Source organism: Paralichthys olivaceus, chromosome 21, assembly GCF_024713975.1.
Source record: "Paralichthys olivaceus isolate ysfri-2021 chromosome 21, ASM2471397v2, whole genome shotgun sequence".
Classification (NCBI taxonomy): Eukaryota; Metazoa; Chordata; class Actinopteri; order Pleuronectiformes; family Paralichthyidae; genus Paralichthys; species Paralichthys olivaceus.
Genome location: NC_091113.1, coordinates 15649531 through 15677282, shown reverse-complemented (window position 1 = coordinate 15677282; position 27752 = coordinate 15649531). Strand labels below are relative to the sequence as shown.

General features: G+C 40.6%; 1 protein-coding gene across 3 annotated transcripts in view; it reads left to right on the top strand.

Moving 5' to 3' along the window:
- Window positions 1-27752, top strand: part of gas7b (growth arrest-specific 7b) — a 55955-nt gene that overhangs the window by 2095 nt on the left and 26108 nt on the right. For all 3 annotated transcript variants that reach the window (XM_069518026.1, XM_069518027.1, XM_069518028.1), the window contains exons 2-4: window positions 19052-19169; window positions 25756-25833; window positions 26969-27057. In XM_069518026.1, the coding sequence (XP_069374127.1) occupies window positions 19052-19169; window positions 25756-25833; window positions 26969-27057 (285 nt within the window). The remainder of the gene's footprint in view (window positions 1-19051; window positions 19170-25755; window positions 25834-26968; window positions 27058-27752) is intronic.

Here is a 27752-nt window from a genome sequence, read left to right as displayed (position 1 = left end):
TAATATATAAATATATATATTGGCCGATATATATGTATATTTCAGATTATTTATCTTGATACCTGCACTAAAACTACCATATCTCAAATATCTATATTGGCTTCAAAAATCCAGTGTTGTTTGGGCTGTAATCTCCATGACAACTAAGTGAACTCCATCACTCACTGAACTCACCCTGATTCCTCAACTGGGTGCAAAGACTTTTTTCTTTAATAAGCACTGGTGCAAAGATAGATAACAGCCTAAGTCCTAAATATAGACCCACACACGCTGATCGCTACTTGGCTGTTTTTATCACACATTGAGTTTCTGTGGTCGGCAGCTTGCATTGAATGCTGGAATGTGGAGTTGTGGGTTCCGAGCCTAAGCACACACCTTTCCTGTCTCTCTCTTGTTCTCTGGGCCCAAAAATAACCCTGAAAGAACGACTGTAGAAATGAAAGTGGGTGGGAGGCTTTGACTCCTTGTGGCTTTGATTTGCTGGGTCAGTGTTAAACTGTCAGCTTTACCTGTTCCACTGGGCAAACATTAACAACAGCATCTCTGTAATGTAAGTTTGAGTTTCACCTCATATGCATCGAAAGGGGAGTGAGGAAGTCACTGTTTGATTTCAGTTTGACAGCTTCATACATCTTCCTACACTTGATAAGCAAGTGAAAGCTACGGAAAAAGCTGGTGAGAGAACATTGAGTAATTTTAAACTATTAGTAGACTTCAAGGTTCAGTGTGTAAGAATTAGGGGAAACAGATCTATTGGCAGTAATTTAATGTAGAATAATCCTCATGATGTCTTCACTTGTTTGTTTTATCTAAATTGTATGAACTGTAGTTTTCTTTACCCCAGAAAAGGCCCTTTATATTTAAATACTTTATATTTACATTGAGGGGACCCTCTCTACAGAGGCTGCCATGTTTTTTACATTAGTCCAGACTGGACAAACTAAACACCTTTTGAGTTTTTATGACAATTAAAGGCTACCACAGTTTCTTTTTCATGTTTGGAAGGGGAGGGTGAGGTGAGGGGTGTTCAGCTCTAACATGAAATTTCAGCACTCAATATCACTAAATTCTACAAACTGTACCTTTAAAGAAAGAGAAAAAAAAAATCTTTGATCCGCCCCCTGATCTGGAACCCACAAAACAATGAATGGGTTCTTCCATGATTCATACCACATCCTTCCACTAAGTTTTGTGGTAATCTGACAGTAAATAATCAAGCAGACAGAAAGGGGTGAAAACATAGCCTCCTTGTGTAAGGTCAATTAAATTATAACTAAAATGAAAAAATGAAAAAACAAATAAACGATGCTGCCTTCTTCTCTGCATTTTCTTCGTGTGCATCATATAAATGCTGATCGTCAGACATCAGAAATGATATCGATTTGTCAAATACATACTTCTCCATTTCCTCATTCTGGTTATTTACTCCAAACTATTCTAGGCTTTCTAAGGAAATCCCCATCACTCATTCTGGATGTTGCTCAACAACTCCGTTGCCTCACTTCATATATTTGCAAATGATCACAAATTCCCGTTGATGTGCGTTAATCACCTTGACAAGGATTTGTGTAAATAGCCCAGCTGACGAAGGAGCTTTCGTCTGGCTCTGTTGTCATCCTCAGCTCTGGGGCTTTGTTCTACAAACAGCCCCATTCTTCCGAGCATAATGAATCGTTCAGAACCTGTTGCTGCCTGGTGCTTCACCCTCCAGTGAGGCCGATTCTCACAGACCAACACTTGATGCTGCTTCAAAGTTTGACTGCATTTTAACGAAGGCGTGATTCAGTTGACCTATACTTAATCCTATACCATTTGCATTCATAAGCAGCCTTGCTTAGTTTGATACTCTTAAAGGATTGGCTGCAGTCTAACATGGTACAGTAGCCAACGTTCTCCATCACCTCTTCTTTACTTGTGCTTCTCTTATACTTTGTTGTATACACCAGAATAATTGTGACTATATAACTTGTAGTCATACAAGTTATATAAAGAGTGGAAGATGTTGGATGGGATCGGTTCATAGATTTGCATGCTTACCGATTATTGGAGGCATTTCTGATGCTGGTATCAGAACATCTCAAATTTTTTATCTCGCTATGTACAGCATAAAAAAAAAAAAAGAATTATAACTTGGTTTGACTCTGTTATCAGCTAATAATGTGATGCTAATGTTAGATAAAGCCTGGTTTGAATCACCATCTCTGACTAAGCAAACTTAGCGAAGCGTTTGCTTGCAAAATATCTCCATCTGGCTTCTCTTCTGATAGCACTTGCAATACTGCAGCCAGATGAAGGATAATGGAGGTGTGCTATGGAGAAGTTACAGAGAAACCCCTCTTAAGTTGATGGGATTGTTTCCTAAGGTTTGTGACTGCCCATTCTTTCTTTGTACTTTCATCGGTAACTGCATTTCTAAGATGGAAATACCCAGTTGTGGTTTTGACTAATTACTTCTTGTAATGTTGTATTATGTAAAAGAACCATGCAGACGTGTTAACAAGCTTTTTATTGGAGGGGTCTTTAACAGATAGACAGAGTTATAACAGATAGATGTAACTTTATCTTCATCTTGGAAAGAAGGTGAACAAGTGTTATAAGTTAAAACAAGTAAAAAAACATTCAAAAAGAAGACGTGAGTGGGTGATTGTTCTGACATCTGAATGAGGTAGCTTGAGAAACGTCGTCATCTTCCTCAGTGTCTTGTTCAAGGTGATGATGTGAGAGAGAACACTGTGATCCTTTCTCTCTGTGGATATCAGATATAGAATGAGGTCCCATGAGTGAGACTCTGCAGTTTGACAGTTTATCTCGTTGACTCAAGCAGAACATAGTATTCCTTTATGAGCAAACCAACCCGTCCTGAACGCCGTGAGTCATAGATGACAGTGATATTAGTGGTTGGCTCATTAGTGCTCAGTGTTCACCTAATGAGAAGGAAAAGAAAAGAGAGTCGTCCTGGTTACCATGGGTTTCTGCCTGATGATGTCACCCAGAGCAGCTGAATGGAAGATATTGTGCAAAACAGACAGGGAAATGTTTTGGTTCTTTAATCAGCAAATCAACTGAGCTGATTTGGTCTTTAAATCAACCTGCTTGAAAATAATTTGTCAGCCACCCAGTGGTGTCTGGAGCTGTCATCCCTGTTTCCAGACAGATGGTCAAATGCTGGGAAAGTCTTCGTGACCAAGTCTGGCTCTGTGTTATTGTTCGGTTACTCCATCATTCCATGGAGTAATGTCTTATTACCAGGGTCGATCTATTTACTGTAAGTGAGTCAGAGACACTGCAGTTCTTACTTACGTCAAAGAAGAGGGTATCTTTTTATATTATCAGCTGGATTCCTCAGATATAAGTGGAATGTCATTGGACCAAGTAACAGCTCTTTCTGCCATGTTACAGTTTCTATTTTTGATAATGAAACAGATAAAAACTTGATACTAAATCTTGAATGCCTATTTGCTGTGTCATTTACTAACATTAATGCGATAAGGCTAATGTTTGTGTGGAGTGTTGCGACATGTGTTACTTGTCTGTGGATCTGGAGCTGGAGTTGAAATTATTTTCTGAATTCTGCACTGTGTGAATAAATCCAAATGATGCATAAAGACTGTGTCAGCTGATAAAGATAAATAGTTCTCTGGAAGAGGACATTTAATTTGTTTTTTGCTGGTGGGGGATATAAAAACTTTGGAACGAAAAAATAAAACGTAGAAAAACCAAAACATGAGTAAGATACTTCTCAAGAATTCTGTGATGCTGACTTATGAATTTAAGAACTAAAGCTAACTGAAACAAAGTCGGAATTATAAAATCCAATAAATCCAAATTATGCTCTAGTGACATAATTCCCATCATGGTTGTTAGGTCGTAAATGATTTGGCTCCTTTAATTTCAAGTGAAGCAACAGTTAACACAAAAAAACTTTCCCTAAAAATGTTTGGGGGGAGGTTGCTTAGCAATACACTTACAGCTCAGAACAACACTCACAGCAAGACTAATACTGCTAATTCGAGAATGAATCATGTTACATTTACCGATCAGCCTATGCGTTATGAAACACGTCTGTTTTTGAAAAGCATTGTTTCCAATAGAGTGAAAGAAGTGGTAGTATGTTTTTAATACAGTGATCTTATTTAGTCACCATGGTCTAAATTTAAGGTCATATCGCCCATCTCCTTACATATAAGTTACATATGTTAGTGAAGACATATGAACACGGGCAGTTAACTTGTAGTGGAGGCCCTGCAGCTGGACCTGTCAGGGGGCATCGAGAGGGACATGCCCCCCTTATTCCTCCAAATGGATGAAATCTGTCAGTACAAGTTGCCATGTACTGTACAGCCAGTCGTGACTTTTTTCTTCCACTTGAAGAGGCCAGTCACTGTAGAGATGAGGTAATGTTGATTTTCCAAAATTGTAATATTGCTCTCACATTATTATTACAGCATCATGTATTGTTCCTCTTCCGTGTGAATTACAGTGTGCCATTATGGGTCCGTGCAGCCAGGGGAACTACTGTAAGCAATTTGCAAAGAGCTGTAAATGATGGAGAGCCACTTTGTTTCCCTAATGCTTCTACTGGTGGAGTGTCAGCTGTGTTTATTATGAAACTGTAGAGCAGAGAGCGAGTGGCGTGGGGTGTTTTTGGGGGGGGTGGTCTTAGATGGTGAGTCAGCCTGGCATAATCCCCGTAGTGGTATGAGGGGGTCACACCACTGCTGTAGAGCCTCCAGCACACGGCCAGGTGCTTCCCCTACACACTGGAAAACCGACACCACCCCTCCTCAGCTGACGTCATAACAAAATACAGTTATTTCTTGTCATGGAATGAATTCGGTGTGGAGCTGTGAAAAATCAGTTGAGTGACTGTGAAGAACCCACTGTTGCTTCTCTGAAAACACCTTGTTAACCACAATCTTTTGTTTGCTTTGACACTGACGAATAGATTTCTCTCACATTAAAACTGTCACAGGGGGCCGTTAGAAAAATACAGGTCTGCTGGCAGCAGGTCAGTTTAATGTGCTTTGGACTGAGAATGGATAATACAATAACGGAAATGTGTTTCCAAATTTAGGTTATGGTGGCAGAGGTAACTATTTTAAGACCCAATCTCTGTGGCTATTTTGAGTTATAGTCTTGAAAAACATAACGTCATTTTAAGAGTAATTACAGTTATTTTCAACGTGGGCCTCATTTTCCTAGTTGTCCTCTGACTTGCTGATGGAATTGGGCCAGAATCTTGTAAACGACTCTGTAGTGCTCTGTAGGAATCAGTGGGAAAATCAAAAACTGACCAATCAGTGTGTGAATCTAATGAAGTTACCAAAAAAAACCTTTGTATTAACTCTGCCAGGCCGCTGTTGTCTTTGAGTAACTGCTCTCTGTAAATTAAATTCTTTATGAGCTAATTATCATGCCTGCTTATTTGGGAGAACGCCCAAGTGGAACGCCCACAGTGGGTGGTGTAGTAGTATATCCAGTGTGTGTCTCCCATCTTTGATGTTGGTTTTAAGGGCATGTCCAGTAATCATGTGGTTAGCTCTAGCGCCTCACAGAAAGAAGGTTCTTGGTTCAAATCCTAGTTCGGCTGGGGCTTTTCAGTTTGGAGTTTTCATGATCTCTTCGTGTCTGCGTGGGTTTTCTCTGGGTACGTGCAGCTCGGGTCAACCGGAGATCAACTTGTAGGTGTGAATGGTATTTTGTCTCTGTATGCTGGCCCTGTGATACACCGGCGATCTGTCCAGGGTGTACGGTGCCTTTTTGCTCAATGTCAACTTGGCTCTTGCCCCCCTTGACCCTCACAGGATAAGCACTATAGATAGGATGGATGGTTGGATGGATGGAAGAGCACTCATCACCATATGTGTCATCCGGGGTGTCAAGGCTCATACTATAACATGACATAGCATGGGAGGTGGAACGAATAATTCAATCATCACTGCCCTTTTCTTGCTGGTGATTTGTTTAAAATTATAGCAGGTTCAATAATTGCTATATTTCTCTTGACAGAATGCTTACTTCAGATGTTAATTCAGGCAATAAGCTAAACTCTTGAATTTGGACAATCTGCAAATTCACAGGGTTTTAATTAATACATTTTGAATGCGTTGAATACATTTCTTGCTTAATGCTTTATTTTGAGAAAAGTGGAATCCATCCACTCTTCTCCAGCTTCATGGTGGTAGCAGGATAAGCGAAGTGGCCTAGACGCCTTTCTCCCTAACCACATCCTCCAGCTTCTCCCGGGGGATCCTCAAGCATTCCCAGGCCAGATGGGTCACATATTACCTCCAGAGTGTCCTGGGTCTATTCCAGGATCTCCACCCAGTTTGAGCGGTGTGAAAAAACCTACTCTAAGAGTCATCTGTGATTCTCCCTGATTAGATACTAAACCTAGACTGACTCATTTAAATAAGACGAAGCAGCTGTTTAATTTTAAGATGAAGCAAGGGGTTGTGTTCAAGGAGATGTGTTGTTATACCAGTGAGACAGTGAGTCATGGTCCAGGAAGTTGAATTTAAGTCAGGGGTTAATGTGGTTGATGGTTTATCAGAGAGTAAAACCATCCACAATAATTTCTAATGCTCACAGACAAGATTCCCTAACTCTGAAAAGTTACCACAATGGCAGCTATTTGATTTTTTGCTCTGACGACCCTGAGGTAAAGGAAACACCCACTTTGCCACCCAAAATTCATTGGAACATGTAGCAGCCTGCCAATGCTGCACCAGTCCACCTGTTGATCTCACGTTTCATCTTTCCCTCATTTGTGAACAAGATGCTGAGATCTTGTTGTGATGTCTATCATTTCGGGCAGCTACTTGCTGCAACCAACTATCCTCAATTTTCTGGCTCAGGCCTGAGACTCGGAGGTGTGGGGCAAACACGTGGGGCAAACACATTTGGTTGTTGGTTCCAGAACATCGCAAAAAATTGCTGCCCCCAATAAGCAGAGAACATAGACCCTGTTCAGACCTTGTATTAACATCTGTCCTGAGTGATCCGATCATCATGATGGTACTTAGTATAGGTGACAACACACTTAAAGTGCACCAGACCACATTTGGAGCTGTGTGAATGCAAATCTGTCACATTTAGGGACCACATACTCAGTATACTCAGTTTCTCACTTCAGTTTTACAATATATTAAAACTTCTCAGTGCCCATACACTGACCGCAGCATAACGATTGTTATTCAAATGAGTAAAGTCCTTGACTTCGGGAGGCTGCACACTTCCTGATCCGAAGGGAATGACTCACCATTTTCTGGTGGACCGCTGTGGCCTCACATTTGAAGTTGCTGACCCTCATTTCAGCTCCATCACACTCAGCTGTAAACTGGTCCAGGAGTTCACATGTTGATGAAGCATCTGCAAAAGCTGTGTGCTCACGTGTGAGTATTTGATGTTTTAATCTGCAACAAACTCAAAGCCAAATATATAGATTAAAGCATGTGACTCGTAGCTGACAGCAGGCTTGATTCTTGGAGAAGAATGGGTGCCACATGGGACGTTCATGGCGGAAATGTAGATCAGTTGGTGAAAACCCAGATCAATCATAACCACAGAAGTCTACCAGTTGATATTTCACAACAACGTATACACAGTCTAAACCACTGGCATGCACATTCAAGACTCAAGCTGCATCTGTTTAAAATCGGCTGACATGTTTTTGGGGAAGGAGTGTGCGGTAAGCTCAACCCTGAAGCGACTCACGTGGCAACAACTACGACTTCTGGTGTTGCAAAATTTAAATGGCTGAGAGAAGCCGTCAGTCTTTATTGCTTTGACCTGCAAAGGCGAGATATGTATGAGAGGCTGTGGAGAACTCAGTGAGTTTAGTGGTTGAGTGGGAAGCTGAACAGTGGACTGATATGCTGCCATATCTGATCCTGGGAATATGAGCAGGCCTGTGAAGATAAGATCTGCACACTGGAGGGTACGCTTCGTCCTATGCAGTGCAGTGTGTGTCACAGTGGTCCTGTCTCAGTCATGCCATGTGCATGGCTGAAGTAGGAGCCCAGAGGAGAAACAAGACTTGAGAAATTCACATAAACTGGAGGGGGGGGGCAGGATGTAACAAAACAGGCATTGTTGGCTGTGTGGACCACTCCAGCCTGCACATGCACACACAAACACGCATGCAGCCAGTGCTTAGGCATTTAGCAGACAATAATGACAGTTTGTGTGAGCATACGTGCATGTGTGACTGAGTACATGCTTAAACATGCATGTGCATCCCTCCTCCTCCTCCCTGCCTGTGTGTCTGAAGTGTCTCTCCATCTGGGAATGTGGCTTCGCTTCGGGCTCCCACATCTGCCCAAACCAAAACAATGTCTCCCAAATAAAGATACGGTCCGCAGCCCCCGTCGCTCTCTATCCCTCTCCCTGTCTCCCTCCGTCTCCCTCCAAGGACTGCTTCGTTCTATCTCTCCTCCCCTGTTCACTCCAGCTCAGTTGTGCCTTTTCTTCACACATTCTGCTCTCTATAGATAGCAGCCAAGCGCACATGAGAATTTCTCCTCCGCTGTATTTCTCACATGAAGACTAAACTTATCCCAGAGGGTTGGGAACTCTCAGCCCAGTTTCAGAACTCTTGGGCAACAGGTCGGTGTCACAGTCTCTGCTGAGTCATTGCAATAACAGGGGTGATGAGACATTTGCGAGCATGCTTTTGTTTTGTATGGGGCACTGGAGGAATTCTAACACCGATTTTGGGCTGAAGCCTTCTCCTGTCAAACTGGAACCCCCCCCCCCCAAAAAAAAATCAAACCCCACATATCAATAAAAATACAGCTCTCGAACCAAAGGTAATATTGTTTTAAGCTGTTATTACCAGAAAATGATTTTCTTATTAAATATAGCACCTTCTTCTGTTCATTAGGAATAAAACCCAATCAGGATGTAAATATGTCATACACATTCATCATCACAGCTATTTTCTGAAATGAATGCCTCTGATGTCTATTAAGGATAAATGTCCAAAAATTAATTGAACCATCACATTGAAGATTATCTTTACAACTTATCTTAAAATCAGCCTTAGGCCTTATCAGTGTAACAGTCATTATATCTCTCAGTACCTGATGGTGATTATATAAAATGTACCATCATTAAAGGTCTTGTTTTGCTGCAACACGGATACACCCCATCTTCCATTCCTGTACTAATGTCAACTGTGTGTTGATAGCTTTTTTATAACATGCACAGTAACACTCATATATGTAGTGATTACGCCAAAATCCATTCTTGGGTTCTAAGGATTAAAATATTAATAGTAAAATAATAATTTAGACTAAGATTGAGATGAAGTTTAGCTTCTCTTTAGGTCTGGAAGATCTTAAACTGCATTTTATTTAAAGTTAAGTTAAAAATAATCACTTTTTGCTATTTTGTTATTATGTAGGATCATGTGGAGAGTTTATTTTATTTTATTTTTATTATTATTACTCTGTATTTGTTCTGGCTCTGAGTTACTGAAGCTGTGGATCAGGAGGTAGAGTGGTTTGCATTAACCAGAAGGTCGGAGGTGCAATCCCCGGCTCCTCCAGGCGACATGCTGAATTGTCCCTGGGCAAGATACTGAGCCCCAAATTGCATGTTCCGACAGCTTATGAATGTGTGCATGAATACAACTTGTACCGCAGGGCGCTTTGATTGTTCCATAAGACTAGAAAAGTGCTTCATAAGTACAGACCATTTACATTTGACATTGCATTGTATTGGTTAATTGGCACAAATCTTTAAAGCAAACAAGAAAAAGCATCTCTTGCAAGGAAAAAGTTGGAGTTCATGCAAGCTATACCATTCAAGTAGTCAACAAATGAAGTTACTCTTAACCACAAATAAAATGTAGGATTATGAGGAAACCACAGTAAAAATATCGTCAGTCAAATCCGATAGCCAGGAGCTCCAAAGGGGCCTCTCACTATGAACATGGGATCTCTGGATTCTTTTAAAATTCCCGGAGCTCCATGGGTAAAACTTGACAGCTCTCTCGTTGCCGTAGATTGTGCTGGTCTCAGATATCTATTAGGCCTTGTTAGTCGCAGCTGATAGTTAGGTCCGAACCAGTGTTCAGTTTGTGCATCACCCTTTGCTTCTGGTGTTGGCGATGACTGGGCGTCTCCCTTCACTCAGACTCCAGCATCAGCAGTTGTCTGTGAACTTCCAAGTAACCCAGGGTGTGCAGATATGACAGTGTGGCCCCAGAAACGCAAAGTGGGGGCATGTATGAGTGAATAATAGGAAACAGACACTTCCCCTGTCCGTCACACCCCTGTTCCCGACATGACGAGGCAGCGAGCAGGGGTGGAACATCGCGGTTTACGCTCATCCACTGTGTGCCTCTCTGCTATTTCAGTAGAAACTCTCAGACAAGAGATGGCCCAGCACGTTCTCTGTCTGCATCTCATCATGAAAATGCTCTTGTGCTTGTTTACAGCTCTGCTCCAGTATGTGTGCAGCTGGAATTTGTTATGCAGCATGAAATGTCTCGAAATTGTGGAAAAATACACAAGTATGGTATTCCTATGTTGTTGCTTTTTCAGAAAGGACTAAATGGAGAGAAAACATGATTAGGTTTGCACTAAAACATCTTCTGGTTATCTCTAGGGCCTCATTTGTGTTTTTCATCCTTGGCTGGGACTAAAATACAACACAATCCGTTACCTAAGGAGCCTCCAAACTGGGAGGAATTCATATCTAAAGCCAAAAACTAGAAAATAAAAATCTGTGTCACATAAGGTGATCATAGAGTCCTAAATTCCTGCCGGGACTTGGACAAAATGACAACCTGCACTTTGTACATTGTGTTTTCTGACTTGTGTGTCATGCCTGCTATAGAAGATGTGCATGGATTGCCAGCGGCTGACTTCTGTGTTCCATATGACAGCACCAACGTCTTTTTGTAAGAGCTCAGCTTAGTTGTCTTCAGCTATGTAGGACTACACAGGAATACAGAACTGTATTTATTTCAGCCAGGACAACTTTAGTCAAAAGTCATTTCATTTCAATACTTGCAGTAAGTTATATATATACATATATATATCAGCTGTACATGCACAATTTATTAAAAGAAACTGCTTTGTAGTCCCATGTTCAATAAACAAACTCTCCTGTTATTGGCCCAACAGGATGTGTGAAAACATTTTGGTTTCGACACCATATAGTATATAGTGGGTAATAGTAAGGCTGTTAATAATACTGCCCTACAGTATGCTAACTTGTTATTTTGTGGGTTGCGTTCAATTAATTTCAACTAATTACATGTTGGTATGAATTTGTTCAAACTGGATTATTCGAGAAGTTATATCTCTGATGTTACTCTTCTCCCTCCACATCCACGTCTAATTTAACACACTGGTGTAAAAAACAGGCAGTTACCAAACAGGGAAGTTGAAAGAGTTTGTCAATCCATTTCAGAGTAAAACCGAAAGTTACACCCACCTGGATTGTATTACATTGTCTGACCACTTCCATTGTTTTACACAGAGCTGTCGTCTGCATGAACACCAGCTAACCCACCGGAGAAAAGATTGCTGCTATGTTTATAAAAATTCACATATGAATGGGAGGCCTGTGAGGTGATGTGAACTTTGGTTACTTTTATGACAATTATTTGCTCTACACACACACCTCACCTCCACTTTCTTACTTTCTGCTCCGTACTGTGCTCGACTGAGCCACTGGATGTCAAGGATTAGGTATTTTTCAAATATGGATTTCATTCCCTGAGATATTGGCTTGTGTAAAACTATTTAAAAACATACATTTTATGCATGAAGCACCTCATGTTCATGTTCAGAATACTCTGTGTCTTTGGATCTCTCTATCTGGAAACTCAACAGCTGTTGAACAGACCTTGACCCCTGCAAACTCTCCTCTTCCCAAATCCAGATGTTTCCATAGGACTCAGCAGAGGTCAGGTTCAGCTTACACACTTGGCAAAAAACAATTTTTCACACATATCCACAGTATATAACATTCACACACACACACACACACACACACACACACACACACACACACACACACACACACACACACACACACACACACCCTGTCACTAGTCAGGAGGTACTGAGTCACTCAGGCATGTGCGAGGACAGCTCAGTGTTAGTCCTGGCCAAAAATCCAGTCTGTTGAAACTCTGGACCACTGAGGCTGCATATTCGTCCTCCACCACACAGACAGTGAGTGGGTGACCAGTATTTCACAAGCCATGTGATTTCAGGCGGCAGCAGTTGCATCTGATGAGTCACCTTTTCTGTGTTGTGACGATACGAACCTGCTAAAAGCTGAATGAAGGCTTTGTTACTCAGGTTACTCAGATTTGTGCTAAAGACCTCAACAACTCAGTATTTAGTCAATGCTCAATGTTGAACAAATGTCTGTTTCTCTGAGTACGAACCTCATCAGGTATTCTCTACTAGTGCATAGCCCGTTCTCAATCTGCCTGTTTGGAATGTTCTCTTGTCCTGTGTTAATGTTCCCGAGCTACATCAGAATTATTCCTCGTCATTAGTGAGTTCCCCTCTGACAGTTCAACAGTAAACATCACTTTTCTTTACTGTTTGCGTGGTGGACGTTGTGTGCAGAGCTTTTTATAAACCTTTATTGTGCAGAGTGAAGTTAGAACTTTGCGTTCATCCTACCTGGTGTACCTGCAGTGATTTTTAAAAAACTGTATTTGCTTTATCACTCTTCACATGTGTGGCTTAGATGTAAGTTTAAACGATTTGCTGAACTGGTGTTATTTTTTCATACATGGCATTTCGTCTATTTCAGAGGTTTGTTACGCAATCGACACAATCTTATGACCCAAGTTCCACATTTCAAAATAAAAACTCTGGAATTACACTCTGTATTGAAGACAAATTGATCTAATAGCACCTAGTACACTTTGGAATGTCCATGTCAGTGTGTTATAGTGAAATGAAAAAATCCAAATGATCTGGCGGCGATTTTGACCCGTGGTTTGACCAAGTTGCCCACTTCTGCTGTTTATCTGATGATGTAGACAAAGACTTGTTCAACAGGCTTAATGCTGCTGTCCCGCCCCACGACTGCTACAGAGCGATGGTCCTCGTTTTTTTATTAATAATGATCCCATTGTGTTTCCAAATCACACCAAATTCAACACAACACTTCCCATGACCACTATGAATACACATGCCAAGTGTTAAGCCGATTAGATGAATGGTTCCGCATCCGTACAGACAGATATTTGTGGAATTAGTTGGTAGATGTTACAGCAAACAAGGTTGCAATGTATTTCAGTGTCCCATGAGAGGATAGTTATGTTTATGTATGAACTCATTCAATACAAAAGGAACCATTTATAATCTTTTCTTCCTTTCCTGACATTTAGATTAAGTCACTTTATCAAAGTAAGCATCTTGCGAGACTCTTACTTCTCCTGTTGTTAAGGTCATTACTTTAAATATGGCCAGTCGCATTTTCACTCGAGGTTACGTGAAGCCCTGAGTTTGAACTTCCTTGAAATTCCTTTATGTAGTAACATAATCTTTTCTGTTGGTCTCAACTGGCGTTGTTGAAATCCAGGTGAAGGGTTCACAACAGAGTTTACTACACTGTTATTCTCCATGTGACCTAAATGGGGAATAAAAGCCTGGTTATTTATTTAAAGGCATTTTCCAAGGGAATTTAACACATTATTCTCAGTTTTCCAGGCAGGAAGCCAGTGTCACTGAAATAGAGACCATGAGGTATTTTGTTTTTCCAAAATAGGATGCTGCCTGCGTTTGGGGGTGTGTGGGAAACGTCTATAATCTGAAAGAGAATGTTGGGATCTGTTTATCATTCCAGTGAAGAGCAGTGTAGTATTCTGTTACATCTTTTTTAGCATCACAAACATTTGACTTATTACAATGTTTAGGTTAACTTTAATTGAAGAAAACTCAGTGACTTGGGCTCCACAGTGGCTTTAAATTGTTTTATTTTGATTTCTTTTGCACAAAGGACCTTGTGAAGTTATCTCTAACATTACCATTCATTTATGTTTGTATTCACCCTCCTCATAGCACTGTTTTGGTGACCACCAACTCCTGACTAAAATGTGTTTTTAGGTAGTAAATGCTCCACTGTGTTCACCTGCTAGTTCCTAACTTTGTCTTTCGTGGGTATTAATTCTTTTTTTAAAAGTTTTATGAGTTACCTTTTTACAAGGTTAATAAAAGTTGTGTGTAGTAAAACCGAATCTGTTGGCTTTGACATATTAAAATAGCTAAAGGGAGAACTGTTGTCAATAAATACAAGAAATGAATACATTCCAGAAATCAAATGAGTTATATCACTGCGAGTGACCCATTTGTCCATAGACTGCATAAAATATGGACGACAAGACTGTTCCTCAAAAGTGAAGCCAAAGCATCTTGATCACAACCTGGTGGCTATAGCTGCAGTGTAGGTAGAACATCCTACCTCCTCTATGTTAGTGAATGGGACATGGACCAAACTAAAAAGTCAAAGTAGCTACATGTCAAGTATGTTTTTCTCAAAAATGGTTTCAGTCATACGTCAAGTGTTTTTCTGGTAAATTTGTGAAGTATTAATTCATACAAACGGGATGAAATGTCATGCTTGGTTGCTGAGACTGATAACTACTGTGCAGCCTACATATTTTGGCTTCATTTCTGGGTAGTGGGAGGAAGTGGAGATGCAGCGTCCATCTTTAATCACAGTCTGTCTTTGACATTACACGTTTGTCATTTGATCCTTTTTAAATGTAGACTTATCCATAATATATAGTCTTTATGTATGTTCATATTAAAATCCTGGATGTAATTTTTCTTAGGCTTTGATATGTCAGAGTATAAAGCACAAATGTCAAAATGAATCATGACTGAATTCTGATTTTGCTGCTAATGTTTAGAGTCCTTGTGTCGTGCACACTGACTCACTGTCACGTTGTCGTGGTTTACTGTGCCATTTGAACAGAATCAAGTCATTGTTGATGTTATCTGTGTGTCAGTCTTGTTAAAAACATTTTTTTTAAAAGCATTTAAGTATTCAAATCTTCAATGTTTACTAAGATCCTTGTTGCTATATATTGAAACCCAAATGATATTTGGGTTACATGTCAGATAGGTAGTAGCTTTCTCCGACCATCACCCCTTAATTTCAGCTTTTAAATATATTTTTATTGTGGTTTAAAAAAAAAGGGGTTTATGTAAATCTGCCACTATTTATTAGCATGGAAACAGGAGTGTATATAGCCTGATTGCTGCCATGTGAATATTGTCCCCCCGTGTGCAAATAGATGGTCTCTTTAAGAATTAAAGCACAATATATTATTGCTCACCATTTTTTCACATGACAGTTGCAATAACTTATACATATTCAATTAAAAGTTCATCCTTCTGACTGGAGCAGTGACATGTTGAGATGATCTGCGGTGCTCACAGACAGTAACGGTGATTGTTGTGGTGTCTCTTCAGTCATCACAGCCTGGGATGAGGCCTTGTGTTCTCTGCCAGGGGCTTTTCTGGCATGCTGTGAATGTGGAGCCAAAGGCAGTCTGGGGTTTAGAAGGTTAACCATCTGGAATGGTGCATTATTTAATGTTGCATATGCCGAGACAATCTGTCTCAGAGATTCATCACACTTCCCACCACCAAGGTGCTCCCATTCTCTCACTCACGTCTGATTTTATTTTTTGGCTGTATGACTGGGCTGTCAGATCTGTCACAAACTTCTACCGGGGAGCAGAATTTTAACTCGGGCTCTTGTGGCTCAGTAAAAGCTTTGCTTAACTTTGAGACTGAGCTTCAAGCATGGATGTGGACGTTTCCAGCAAGAAAGAAACACATGAGATTGAGAGGAAATGTTGGATTTTGAAGCGCTGGAAATGAATCACGTCAACAACCTTAAGTGTTTTCATGTCCCAAGATTTTTACATATTAGTCGTGTCCTTCCAACCACAGCAGCCCACTCCCATCTGTTTTCGCTTGCTTTGGAGACCCGTATCTGCTTAGCTCAGAGAAAAACAATACTGTGGCATTGTTTCATTGATGATGATCATGTGACCAAACAACAGCATGTGTGCAGAAAGCTGTAGTAAAGTAAGCAGGAGAACTATACTGCAGTACATGGACTCGAAGCACTCAGATGTTCTTTAAAAAACTTATGGAATATTTTTGGCTAATATAAACATGTTGGAGGCCTTTGCATCAATATGATGGAGTACCTATAATTGCTGGGTAGTACTTTGTTGGATTTGCCATACTCCTTTATCGATTTAACAGTTGCTAAGATTATTCTCCTGACATAGTCACTTAATATTGAAATATGAAATAAAAATGCAGTGAATCTTACTAAGCCGTTTTCAGACGTGAAGTTCAAAACATGTCCATATGAGGGGTTGCCTTCACATATGAAGAATGCAGCAGTAGATTGTCCACTCTGACGCATTAACAATAACAATGGTGGTGCGACATGCAGGAGGCAGGACATGAGGTATAAACTTTGCTGTGGCGATAGCATGATTTTGTTTACAGCATATCCAGTCAGCTCTTATCACCAAAAGCCTTAAAATCGTTCCAACATCACGTGCGTCTCCATGTACGACTCCTCTTTTCCTTTCAGTATTTGTGTTCCTTGTTTTTTATTAGTTTTGTGTCCGTCGTGTGTTGGATACCATCACCGCGCCCACCTGCTCACGTTGAATCTCTGGAGAATCTCCTGCTGCGTTCCCAAATTTTCTGTATTATCTAGTTTTTACAAGGAAGGTAAATTGTCTGGATGAAACTAGCTCGGACATTTGTGTCCTCACATACAGCCCCTCTGGATGAGAGGGGCTGTATGCCCCCACCCCTTTGCAGTGAACACAAATGTATAATAACTCATCTTGTTCGACTAAGGAAGAGCATATGTGTGGAGCAACTGAAAGGCCCTTTGCCTCTGCACACACTCATGTCCTGTAGCTCTCCACTCTACTGTAACTGTATCTGTGGGGTGGCAGCGGTATTGACCGTTTTTTTTTTCTTTCATTTCTTTTTCAGCACATAAACATGCGATCCTGTGTCACTGATGTTATTGGAGATAGCTCCGATTTTCTTTCATGGAGTGCTGTTTATCCGTTGTTAACATCCGTGGCTACTTTTCATTGCTGTAGGAAATTACTGGAGTGTTTAAGCAAATCCGGTTTTCAAAGGCACACAAAGGACAAATATAACAGTGACCGCCGAGACCATCAAAGAGAAAACATTGCTGTAATGCTGTCGGAGACTGTGTAATTACATGCAGTCGTAAGTCACTGACAGGGATTCATACTCTCCAGCCTTGTGGGACCAAAGAGTTCTGGATTTCTTCCTATTGCTTCTTTCAAGGGAGCAGTTGCATATAATGAGTTATTTCTCTTAGGTGTTGCAGCTTTTATCTCTGCGGCCAGTTTGTTCTTAAATCAATACTTACTGCTGCTCGATAAGCACTAAAAATGGCAGATGAGATAGTAAATATCTATGAGGAAATGTTTGTTTAGCACTGATATGTCTCCCCTCACCCACCTGGACACATCTCCACAGTGGCCTTAGACGTTTGAGATGTAAAGCTGCCAGTTACCGATTCCTTCATTACCCATTAGAGGGGCAGTGTTATGTCCTAAAGCAGTGGAGCAAATGCGCATGCACAGTTAAGTTGTTGTTTGTTTGGAAGGTTATACAACCGCTGTTCCTATGGTCGCACCTATAACTGAGCAAACAGTCAAACGCTAGACTCACTTTATAAATAGTTTGATCATTTGACAATTTTTTTTGTTTTTATTGGCTCTTGTGCATGACATGTACTTTAGTGGTGATTGTTTTTTTCTAGCACAGAAAAAATATAAATGATTTCCAACCAGATTATGTGATCTGCAAATATTGAATTTTCTTTCTGGAAATAAAAAATGGTAGAGAGTGGTTCTGGTGCGCTGCAACCGCACTAAACCTATGTTCCCTGTCATTTCCTGTTTTCTGTTCACCTGCATACTGGCGGACGTAGTTCAACTAACACAGACTGAAGGCCCACCCTTACTGACTACAGAGTGCATATAATATTATAAAATATTAAAAAACTCATTTTAAATTAAGAATTTTGTATTAAGGTCTGGAATATTTATTTGATCAAGCTACATGTCACAGGATAAATGTAAACACCCTCACCAGCTGATGATCTGTGTAGAAGACAAGGAAATAGTGAAGCATTGGTCTTGTATATTGCATAGCTGTGTGTCAGCTACATAATCCCAGCAGCATAGACGAATATTACCTCACACTCATTAAATGCCAAGTATGTCTCTTCAGCATGAAGAGCAATCTTAAACTTGTCAGGCCTTCCATCTCTGGTTACGATTGGGAAGCTGTGATTGGACAATAGCTGTCCAGAGATGGGGTTTCGCAAATGGTCAGTCAGGTCTGTTGAATTCATATCTAGCATAACCCACTGTAACTGTATTGGGTTTCCATGCCGTTACCATAATTAACCTCTTCTAGATGCTTGAATGGCATCGCATGGATCCCAATAACCAAACTGCAGCTGATATGGAATTTTCATCTGTCTCTCTCTAGTCTCCAAACGGCATCTCCAAAGTGTGTTACAATGGTCCCATGTATTTTCTCACTAATCAGAAGCAGATGTGTGCTGATTGCTTTCATACTCTCCCATGTTCCTCAGCTGTCTGTTGTGTGCACATGCAATGACTCCGGAGATCTTGGTCTTGGTCCAACTGCAGTTTGTTGTGCTCAGCGTGCTCCGCTCTGATGTCTGTAGTTGCTGGTTGTGAAATACTTGAGGAAATGAGAACCTCGCTGAACCCGAGCTCAACGCCGCATTCTCCTGCATTGCTGCTGAAGCATGGCCGCTTTTAAAAAAAAATCTTCTTGTATGCGTTTATCTGCAGCAATTAGGCTTAATTGTGACAAATCCTTGAGAAATAAATCTTCCTGTTGGAGCTAACATTTTCCTTGAATTCACGATAATCATGCTGATTTGCCCTTTCACAATAGTTGACACCTTCTGATGTTTTTTTGTGCTTTTTCTGTTTTTACAGAGGACAGCATCTCTGAGTCATCTTCCAGTGGAGGACCTCAAAGACCCACTGCCTCCTCACTGGAGATGCTACATGTCTCCACAAGGGCAGCGATACTACGTCAACACCACAAATAATGGTAAGGGGATGCTTAGCTCTTGATATAGATTAACATTTTACTTAATCACTATGACCAATCATTGTACGTAAAGATGGATAATGAATTTCGCCAAAATATCCCAGATTATGCTGCCATCCTGCTTTGATGACATTTGTGCAGCACTGATCAGAAACTGGACCTGCGATATCTCCCTGTGGGACCAATTATGATTAGCTATACATTTTATAAGACAAATTAACATAGAAGTATGCAAACAAGGAGGGTTCATGACCTATACTGCAGCCAGCCAGCAGAGGGCAAATATGATATTTTGGCTTTCATGTTGTCACCGGCTGTGATTCTTTCTGTGGGTTAAATACACAACTGGAGCCAGAACATTGTTAGCCTAGCCAACTTGAAAAATTGAAAGTTAGGGAAACTGCCTGTCTGACTTATGTCTCTCAACAACAAGTAGATCTTATTCATTACATGGATAATGGCACTGAGTTGTTAGATTGATCCTAGAAGATCATAGAAGTGTTAATCACTAAATGTATCTTCCCTATATCAAGCTCCATTATCAACACAAAGGCAGGAGACTGGTATTTATTGTGTCATCGAGTGTTAGATGAATGTCATTGGGTATGTCATATCTGAGTCAGAGAAAAGAGTACTAGCTATAACTAGTTAGTTAATTGAGCTAATGTTAGCCCTGATAAGATATATGTTACAGTTTCCATAGATAAAATACCCTGCCATGCTCCCTAACTATATGTGGGAAAATAAAAATAAAGAATGAATATTAAGCAATGCTTTTCATTAAAACATTTTTAATTTTGAAGCTTGTATTCCTCTTGAAAACGATACCTGAGCAATTTCAGCTGTTTATAGAGCAGTTTAACATACGCTCTGTCTGTAACAGTTATGGTACCAGAGAGAGACAGAGGGCGCAGAAGAACCCGTACTGCTGATAGTGCCTTGTTTCTGTCAACACAATCACCACTCAGTGTCTCCCTGAGTGCACACACACACACACACACACACACAGTTTAATACTCTCCTCTGTTCTGCAAACAGAGCAACAGATAGATATCAGATGGCATCATGGCCTGTTTTTACTATCCCTGGGTGAACTCACTGTTAAACCTGACTGATGGCGCTAATATCTTGTCTTGGCACAGCGGTAACTCCCATGAGCCTTTAACTTGAGAATGTAATAAAGGTGAGAAAGTGCAGTTTTGTCAGACAGTGTTCACCAGTCACACAGACAATGGCTGACATTGCTATTCAGTCTCCTGCTCGACTGGTTAATTGGTTGTTTGATCTGCTCTTGTCGGCTCTTGTCACAGGTTTTATTTTCATAAGGAGAGAAGTGCTACATTAAAAGCCTTTCAGGATGAATCTATTATTTTTTTCAGAAGAAAAAAACTTTTACTGACAAAAAAGTCAACAGTGTGGGGGTGTCATAATCCTGTATTTGAGAGGTTTCTCTTTAAAAATGTGAGTGGAATATCACAGCCACACACCATCCTCCCATTACAATGCCATATAGAATTCCTCCCTTGTTACTATTTATATACAGTGGGACATATGAGGTCTGGCTGGCCTCGACTATTAATTATTTATGACCTCTTTGTGACATTATAGAAAATGATTTATCACGTACCGTAAGTCAAAGTGAAGTGCAGCCTAATCAGCTGACAGTCACCACTTGTATACTTCGCCAAAGTCATCCACTGAATGAGTCCATATGACTTCGGTAACACAACTGTCGGTTTGCTTGTGGTGTTAAACGTTCCATCCGACAAGATATCTGTTTGTGCTCGGTGTGCGGTTCTTACACGACTGCACCTGCACCCTTCCTCCAACTGGGAGTGTGGCTTCGCAGTCACTTAAGAGAGTAACCAGCTTCACATTAGAGCTGTTGACATCATGGTCGTCTCTGATCATGGTTGCTGTGGTCAAGTTGTGGCCATGAGAGGGGATCTAAATTTAGCTGGGGGGGTTCCACCCAAGCACAGGACCGGGGGAGTCGCTGCTCCTTTTGCTCCTCTCTTTCTTTATTTAGATGAAATGAAATCCTAATTATGCTAATGTAAAAACGGTTGAAACAAACTGGACTCATTATTTTCAATATCTTTAATGAGTTTTTAATCAAATCCTTCAGATAATCTCAAAACGTTCTACTCTCCCCTCTTCTTCTCGATATTGTTCTTGTGGGAGTTTGACAGATCTGGAGGTTTGTCATAAGTTGTTAAACTGGTTAAATTCCAGATGGACAGTCAGAAATCACAAGAGAGGAAAGAGAGAGAAGATTATGAATCTTTTATGACTTACACCATATACATAATAAAACATCAGCAGCGTCTGTTTCCTGGTTCATAAAGAAAGCAGTGTTGTTGCTGCGGTGTATTAAATGTTGCCTCTGAGGGCAGAGAAAACCTCCAGGACTTATTTTTTGTGTCTTTTCTGTGTGATCGTGAAATTAAAGCCTAGAGAGAGCTCGGGCCTAACACACGCTGACTGTACGACAGGCCTGGAGCGCTTCCAATCTCACCATCACAGCAACTGTTCCCAAACAAACCCATCTGATAACATTTTTCATGAAACAATTGGTATTTATAGCATCTCTTCTGCTATCGCCGCACCTCCCTTTAGTTACGCTAAAGTTCAGCCAGATTAGATATTGTCCTGTGTGTGTATGTGTGTATTTGTGTGCAATTTGTGTTCCTGCATCGCCATAGTAACAGAGCGGTGTGCGTGGGTGAGGGCTGAATGTCCTTGTGTCAGGGGTTGTGTTTTTTCGAGATTTTCCTTCCTGTGTTGCTTGGTGCAGTGGCGCTGGGTGCTGTGGTTTCTACCAGTCATCTCCTCGGACTCATCCCAGTCCGACCAGTGGGCAGTTTGATGAACACACCAAACACACATACTGTAGAATTACTGCAGACATACTTTCCTCCCAAGTTTCCAAGCATTTTTGAATCAGTTCATAAACTTACATAAAAACATTTTGAGTGAAATTCAACCTATCTGAAATTAAGTTGCATTATTTTTTATTGGGTATTTCTGCACACAGATCTTCCCTGTAAATCACATGTCATGTTCTTTTTCTGAAGAAAAAAAACTGAGATCAGTAAAAGGGAGAAATGTATACATACAGTCACTAGCTACAAAGCTAATGTGAATTATGAAATGATAAAAGCTAGACAGCTCCTCTTATTTTTATCATATTTGAAAACCAACAGTATGAGGTTCTTCAACATCTTCTTCCCCCAAACTTTAGATTCCTAAACACCCTGTCATCCATTGCGCACACACACACACACACACACACACACACACACACACACACACACACACACAAAGTGGACATTTCAGTCGGCAAGCGTGCACCGTCACTTATACTGGCCTATATTCATATTCATATTATTATTATTATTTATAACATGTATAATTGCATTAGTGATATATTGTTAGGCTTTCTTATGCATGTATCAGACCAAATGTCCATATACTAATACTATTATTGTTGTTATCATTAGTATTTTGAAACACCAGTCAGTGCGATTTGGACACATCATCAATGATGAACCCAGCATCATAGGGTGTTTCGGGACATTAAGCTCTCTTACCTGGGTGGCCTAGCCAGGAATGATCAGTGCCCAGCTTGCATCCAAGTTGCACACTACTCAGTTGGTCACCCCTCATTATCCACAGCACTTTTCTGCAGCTTTGGTGGCTGTTTTCTCTTGCAACCCTCTAATGCCAAGCAAACTGGGAGTGGAGAGACTGTCTTGCAAAGCCCCTGCAGCCCTCTGCCTTTAAGTTATTAAAAATATTGATAATACATTTGAAAATTATTGTTGTGATGTTTCATTACTGAAAAATGATCTGAAACTTTAGCCAAACATGAAAAAAGTCAGAGTGAGAATGAGCTTTTGTTTTTTTGAAAACAGAGACAGGAGGACATTAATGCATCAGGGACCAGTGTCATATGGTTGTGAATAAAATATCACAGTGTCAGAGCTAACTAGGACATGTCTTCCTCTCCCTGTTCAGACTCTCTATTGTGCATCACTCGTGCAGTGGACACTGATGCAAGGTTATTTTAGTTTTTAGATTGGCTGTTTTTCTTTTCATACATTCACAACCACTGTCTTCTGTTGTCAGCCACACTCTGGTGAATGCTACACTCTGGTGAGCCTGAACCAGCGATTGATGCAACATGAAAATCTGGTTATGGCAGACGTTGGGGAATCGGAAAAGATTAATTCATGGTCCATAAAGACCCCATCCACACACTGTCAATAGAAGCTATGCACAATTATTGAAAACAGGAATTCACATCATTAAGATCAGTGACAAGCCTGAAAAGAGCGGATGCGCTACTCTTCAAATGTAAAAATGGGTAAACTGAGCTGACTGGCTTTTTATTCCACAATCAAGGCGATCAAAGTAATTTAGAAGACTTTTCAGACATTAGCTCACCTGTGACAAGGCGGTTGATGAGAATCACTCCTGCTGCTGCTCTCACGGTATCTGCAGGTATGAATCTGGCAGGTGACAAGACTGATCCCTCATTGGTATAAAAACCCCTTTGACGGAAAATGATCAGCAATTTGCATTTGAACAGCCAGTTGCCTAGAAACTCAACCTGTTCCACTTCGGTGTCGAACATCGTATTTAATAGGAAAGAATTCATACCCACAGTAACTTGTACAGGAGATAATAGATGTAATATAAATTGTTTTTTTAATCATGTTTTGACGGCTATCCCTCCGGCAAGGAAAGACAGTCACAATAAAAAGCCATTTCCCTGAGCTAAGTAGATTAAGCTCTATCTTTCAGCATTAATAACTTATATTTCTCACTGTATTGATTTGCTTATGACAGTCTAACAGGGAGAAATTGAGGCATTTAGGGCCAGTGAGTAAAGGCTTTGCCCTGGTGCTGTACATCAAACTTGAAGGCACAGCCTCTCTCCGTAAGCCTGCTGCCGGTTATCCCCTCCATGCATGTCATTTGAGCTGATGGGCTTGGCTCAGTCGTCTCCACCAAATAGAGCAGAGTGAGCCAAAGAGACGCAAATGAAATAAGAGCTCTTTATATGTGTGTGCCTCCTCTTTCCATCACGACAGTATAGAGCTAATTGGGCTCAGTGCTTTGGTGAATTGGACACAAGGGAGTTAAAATCAAAGAGAGCCCGTCGATATTAGGGGCTTTTTACCGGGCGTGCCTTTTGTATCATTCTCCAGCATCTTCAGCAGCAGAAGCTAAATGGGGGCAAAGGATGGAAAAGTATCAGCACCGTATAAAATAAGTTTCGGTAGCTACTGGAGTCACAAACCCCAAATGTGAGCATACTGCTACCAACAAGCTACAGACTTGTGACAGTCACCACAGGGGGCTCTCATTGGCTGAGACACCTGTCGATCAAGTATGGTGCATTTCAAAATACTTCAGAATGACTTATTCACAGAAATATGGTTCTCAAAAGAACCAAGAAACTATTTATAAACCATAAATAATGAGTTATTTTGTGGCATAACTTTGGATAACACCTGCACATTAATATCAATGGTTAAACAATCCTGAGCTGAACACTCATCCATTGAAAGTTTTGAAATCAAACAAAGTACGAAGCTACTGCTTTAAGTTTTTTTAATGTCCTTTTTTCTGTCATTTGCCAGAAGAGTAACTCATAATGTTTTGCCAAAATACTACGTGAAGGACAGGGAGACTCAAGCAAGAATTCATTATAATGGAGAATTGCTAAGAAATAGAATGGTCATGCATTTGTATGGGGTTTTTTTGGGTATGGGTGTATTTTCTTTGCAGTCAAAAAGAAAGGCAACGGATGCTTCAGCTGCCAGATAAGGAGCTGTCACCAAGTAAAGCATTGTTGTGTGTGTGTGTGTGTGTGTGTGTGTGTGTGTATGTACACTTCTCTCTTTGTTAGCACTAGTTTAAGTTTTAGGCGTCAGAATGCCTCCCCATATCCAGATTAGATCTAGCTCCAGATGTGTCCACATGTGTATCTGGATGGAAAAATATGATTTGTGATTTTTTCCCATTGGTTTCAAACGTTTGGAGGTAGTTGCAGTGCGATTTCAATCCGATCTCTATACATCTCAATCCAGATTGACAAATCCAGGTTCTTGCCGCTCAAATCAGGAGTATGTTATAAGCTATTCAAAAGTCACCAATGACATAAAATCTAGATAGCAACAGAAAAAGCTCCAGAAATAAAAGGTTCTTAGCGTCAAATATTGTATTGTATGAAACTGACCCTTAAACTGATATATTTCTCTTTCTCAAATACTCCTATAGAAATCACTCTCACAGCTTCTGTGATGATGAAAAATGTCACCACATCCACTATCGGTCAAGGTTTCCACAACAAAATAGATCTCACTTCAATGCATAAGCATTATATGTTAAAATGAAGGAAATGAAACAAACTGCCAGTCGACTGATTGGGAGGCTAGTCAGCACTGTAGGATACTGGGATCACTTCTTCATATTGTCACCCAGAAATAGTTCTGACAGAAAAAAACAATACGACAGCTGGTATTGCTCTGTTGATATCATTGTTTTCTTTCTCTTCTGCTGGACACTTCCTCAGAGACGACATGGGAGAGACCGTCCAGTGTTCCTGGTACCCCCAAAGCCTCGATCCGACACAAGAACTCCCTGCCAGCAGGTACTACAGCTAAATCTTCCTCCATCTAAACTCTTTATCACTTAAACTTCCTGAAGTTTTAGTGCCCTAGGGCTGTGAATTCTCTGCAACTTCAACGGTAGCACAAAGCACCCACTCATAGACACCACACACACACATAGACACTTCCTGTGACTAATTTCATCTAAGGCCTTCTCTGTCTTTCTTTTGGCCCCGTTCCAAAAGGCAGACAAACAGAAAAACCCAGTAAGGTTGCTAGAAGTTTTCCACTCTTAAGTGGTCAAATGCTGGGAGCAGCCTTCATCCACTTCTACCATAAGCAACCACTTAGTTTCTGGTCAAACCAAACATCGAAAAGTCTCTAACCCATACTTAGTACTCTCAACTGGAAAGAAATGGGAAAAGAATGGAAAAATGCTTGCTCATGTCGCTGTAGCTCAATTTTGCTAAATGATAATCTTTAAAGTTTTCGTAGAGTTCAGGATTGAACCAGCTATTTACTAAATTTAATTTCACTTAGTTAGTGTGGATTTAGCCCCACAAACTAGATGTTATGTAGAGAGTAGTTCAGCATAAAAATTTCCCACACCAAACTTACGCAACATTTTTTAGTAAAGCACATAGAAGTCGTATCCCACATTTTGAAGACTTCTTCAAATGCATCTTCCATTCCTAATTAGGAGCTAATGGGTGGAACCTCAGACAAATCAATACCAGGTTTCATTTTGCCCCAGTGACAAAACTAACAGGCTAGCTAAAGTAATCCTCTCGACCAACTCCTACAGTTTGGGACCCAGCTAGAGATTTAAAGTCCTGATGCCATTTTAAGGCTATAGCTGCTGTTCAACTAGGTCCTGTTTCTGTACATCTCTTCCCATTCTACATGTTCTTAGGGTTTACTATCTCCATTTTACAAAGATAAATGAGTATACATTTACTCTTCAAATTGGCACACTTTATAATTGTCACAAAGTTAGCTCGCTACTAGTGCAGACTAATCTCTGGTGTGACTGTGCTCAGGTTAGGGTCAAGTTAAACGCTCGTTTGCTTCTCCACATAAAGATAAGACAATTCCTCCTGGATCAGCTCAATACACTTGACAAATTTCTTTCTGTGTGTCTTAATCTCTTTTTCTCTCCCTCGTTTGTATTTCCAGTCAATGGATTTCACCCAGGTGGTAGTCCCTTGCATCATTTGGAGCATTCACACAACAGTCTGATTAGGAAGAGCAGTACAGAGCCACAGGTAAAGCTGTCCAACCATTGTTCTGTGTGTTCCTTAACAGCATGATTCACACCCACTGCAGTGTTTTGTTGACTGAGCATAAACTGTGACTGAGTTTTTTCACTCTACTAAACAAACCTAGGGAAGTATTGCTCTCACAATCTGTTTCTCACTTTGATGGATAAACATGCAAATATTTGTTTCCTGGAACCACACAGTGAAATTTCTGTCATTATATTTTCTTACACAGAGTATTATCTGTTATTATCTGATTATGGTTTGTACTGAAGTAAATCGGAACCCTTTCACAAACACTTGGGTGTCCCAGCTGTCCATTATGTAAACCACTGTACAGTCTTGTTGGTGTCATTATCTTTCAACCCTTGGGAGCTCCTCCCTCACCACTGTGTTTTCTGCCCTCACCCACCTCAGCCTGCCAGGCAGTACGCTTACACCAACCTCCTCTGCTGCTTTTTTATGTTCACCTTCACTCATTCAGAGAACATGGATTGTATGACTCAGGGCCGTCATGCACCGTCTAAGGACACCTCCACAGATGGAGTCAGGGATGCTGCCAGCTGCCTTTTCCTAGTTCCAACTGTTTTAGAACACAGTTTCCATTCCAAGTGCGTAGGTTGTTTCAACTGAACAATAACAACAAAGCTAACAACATTATTATGGTGCATTCACAGCAAACGCAAAGCAACATTTTTATC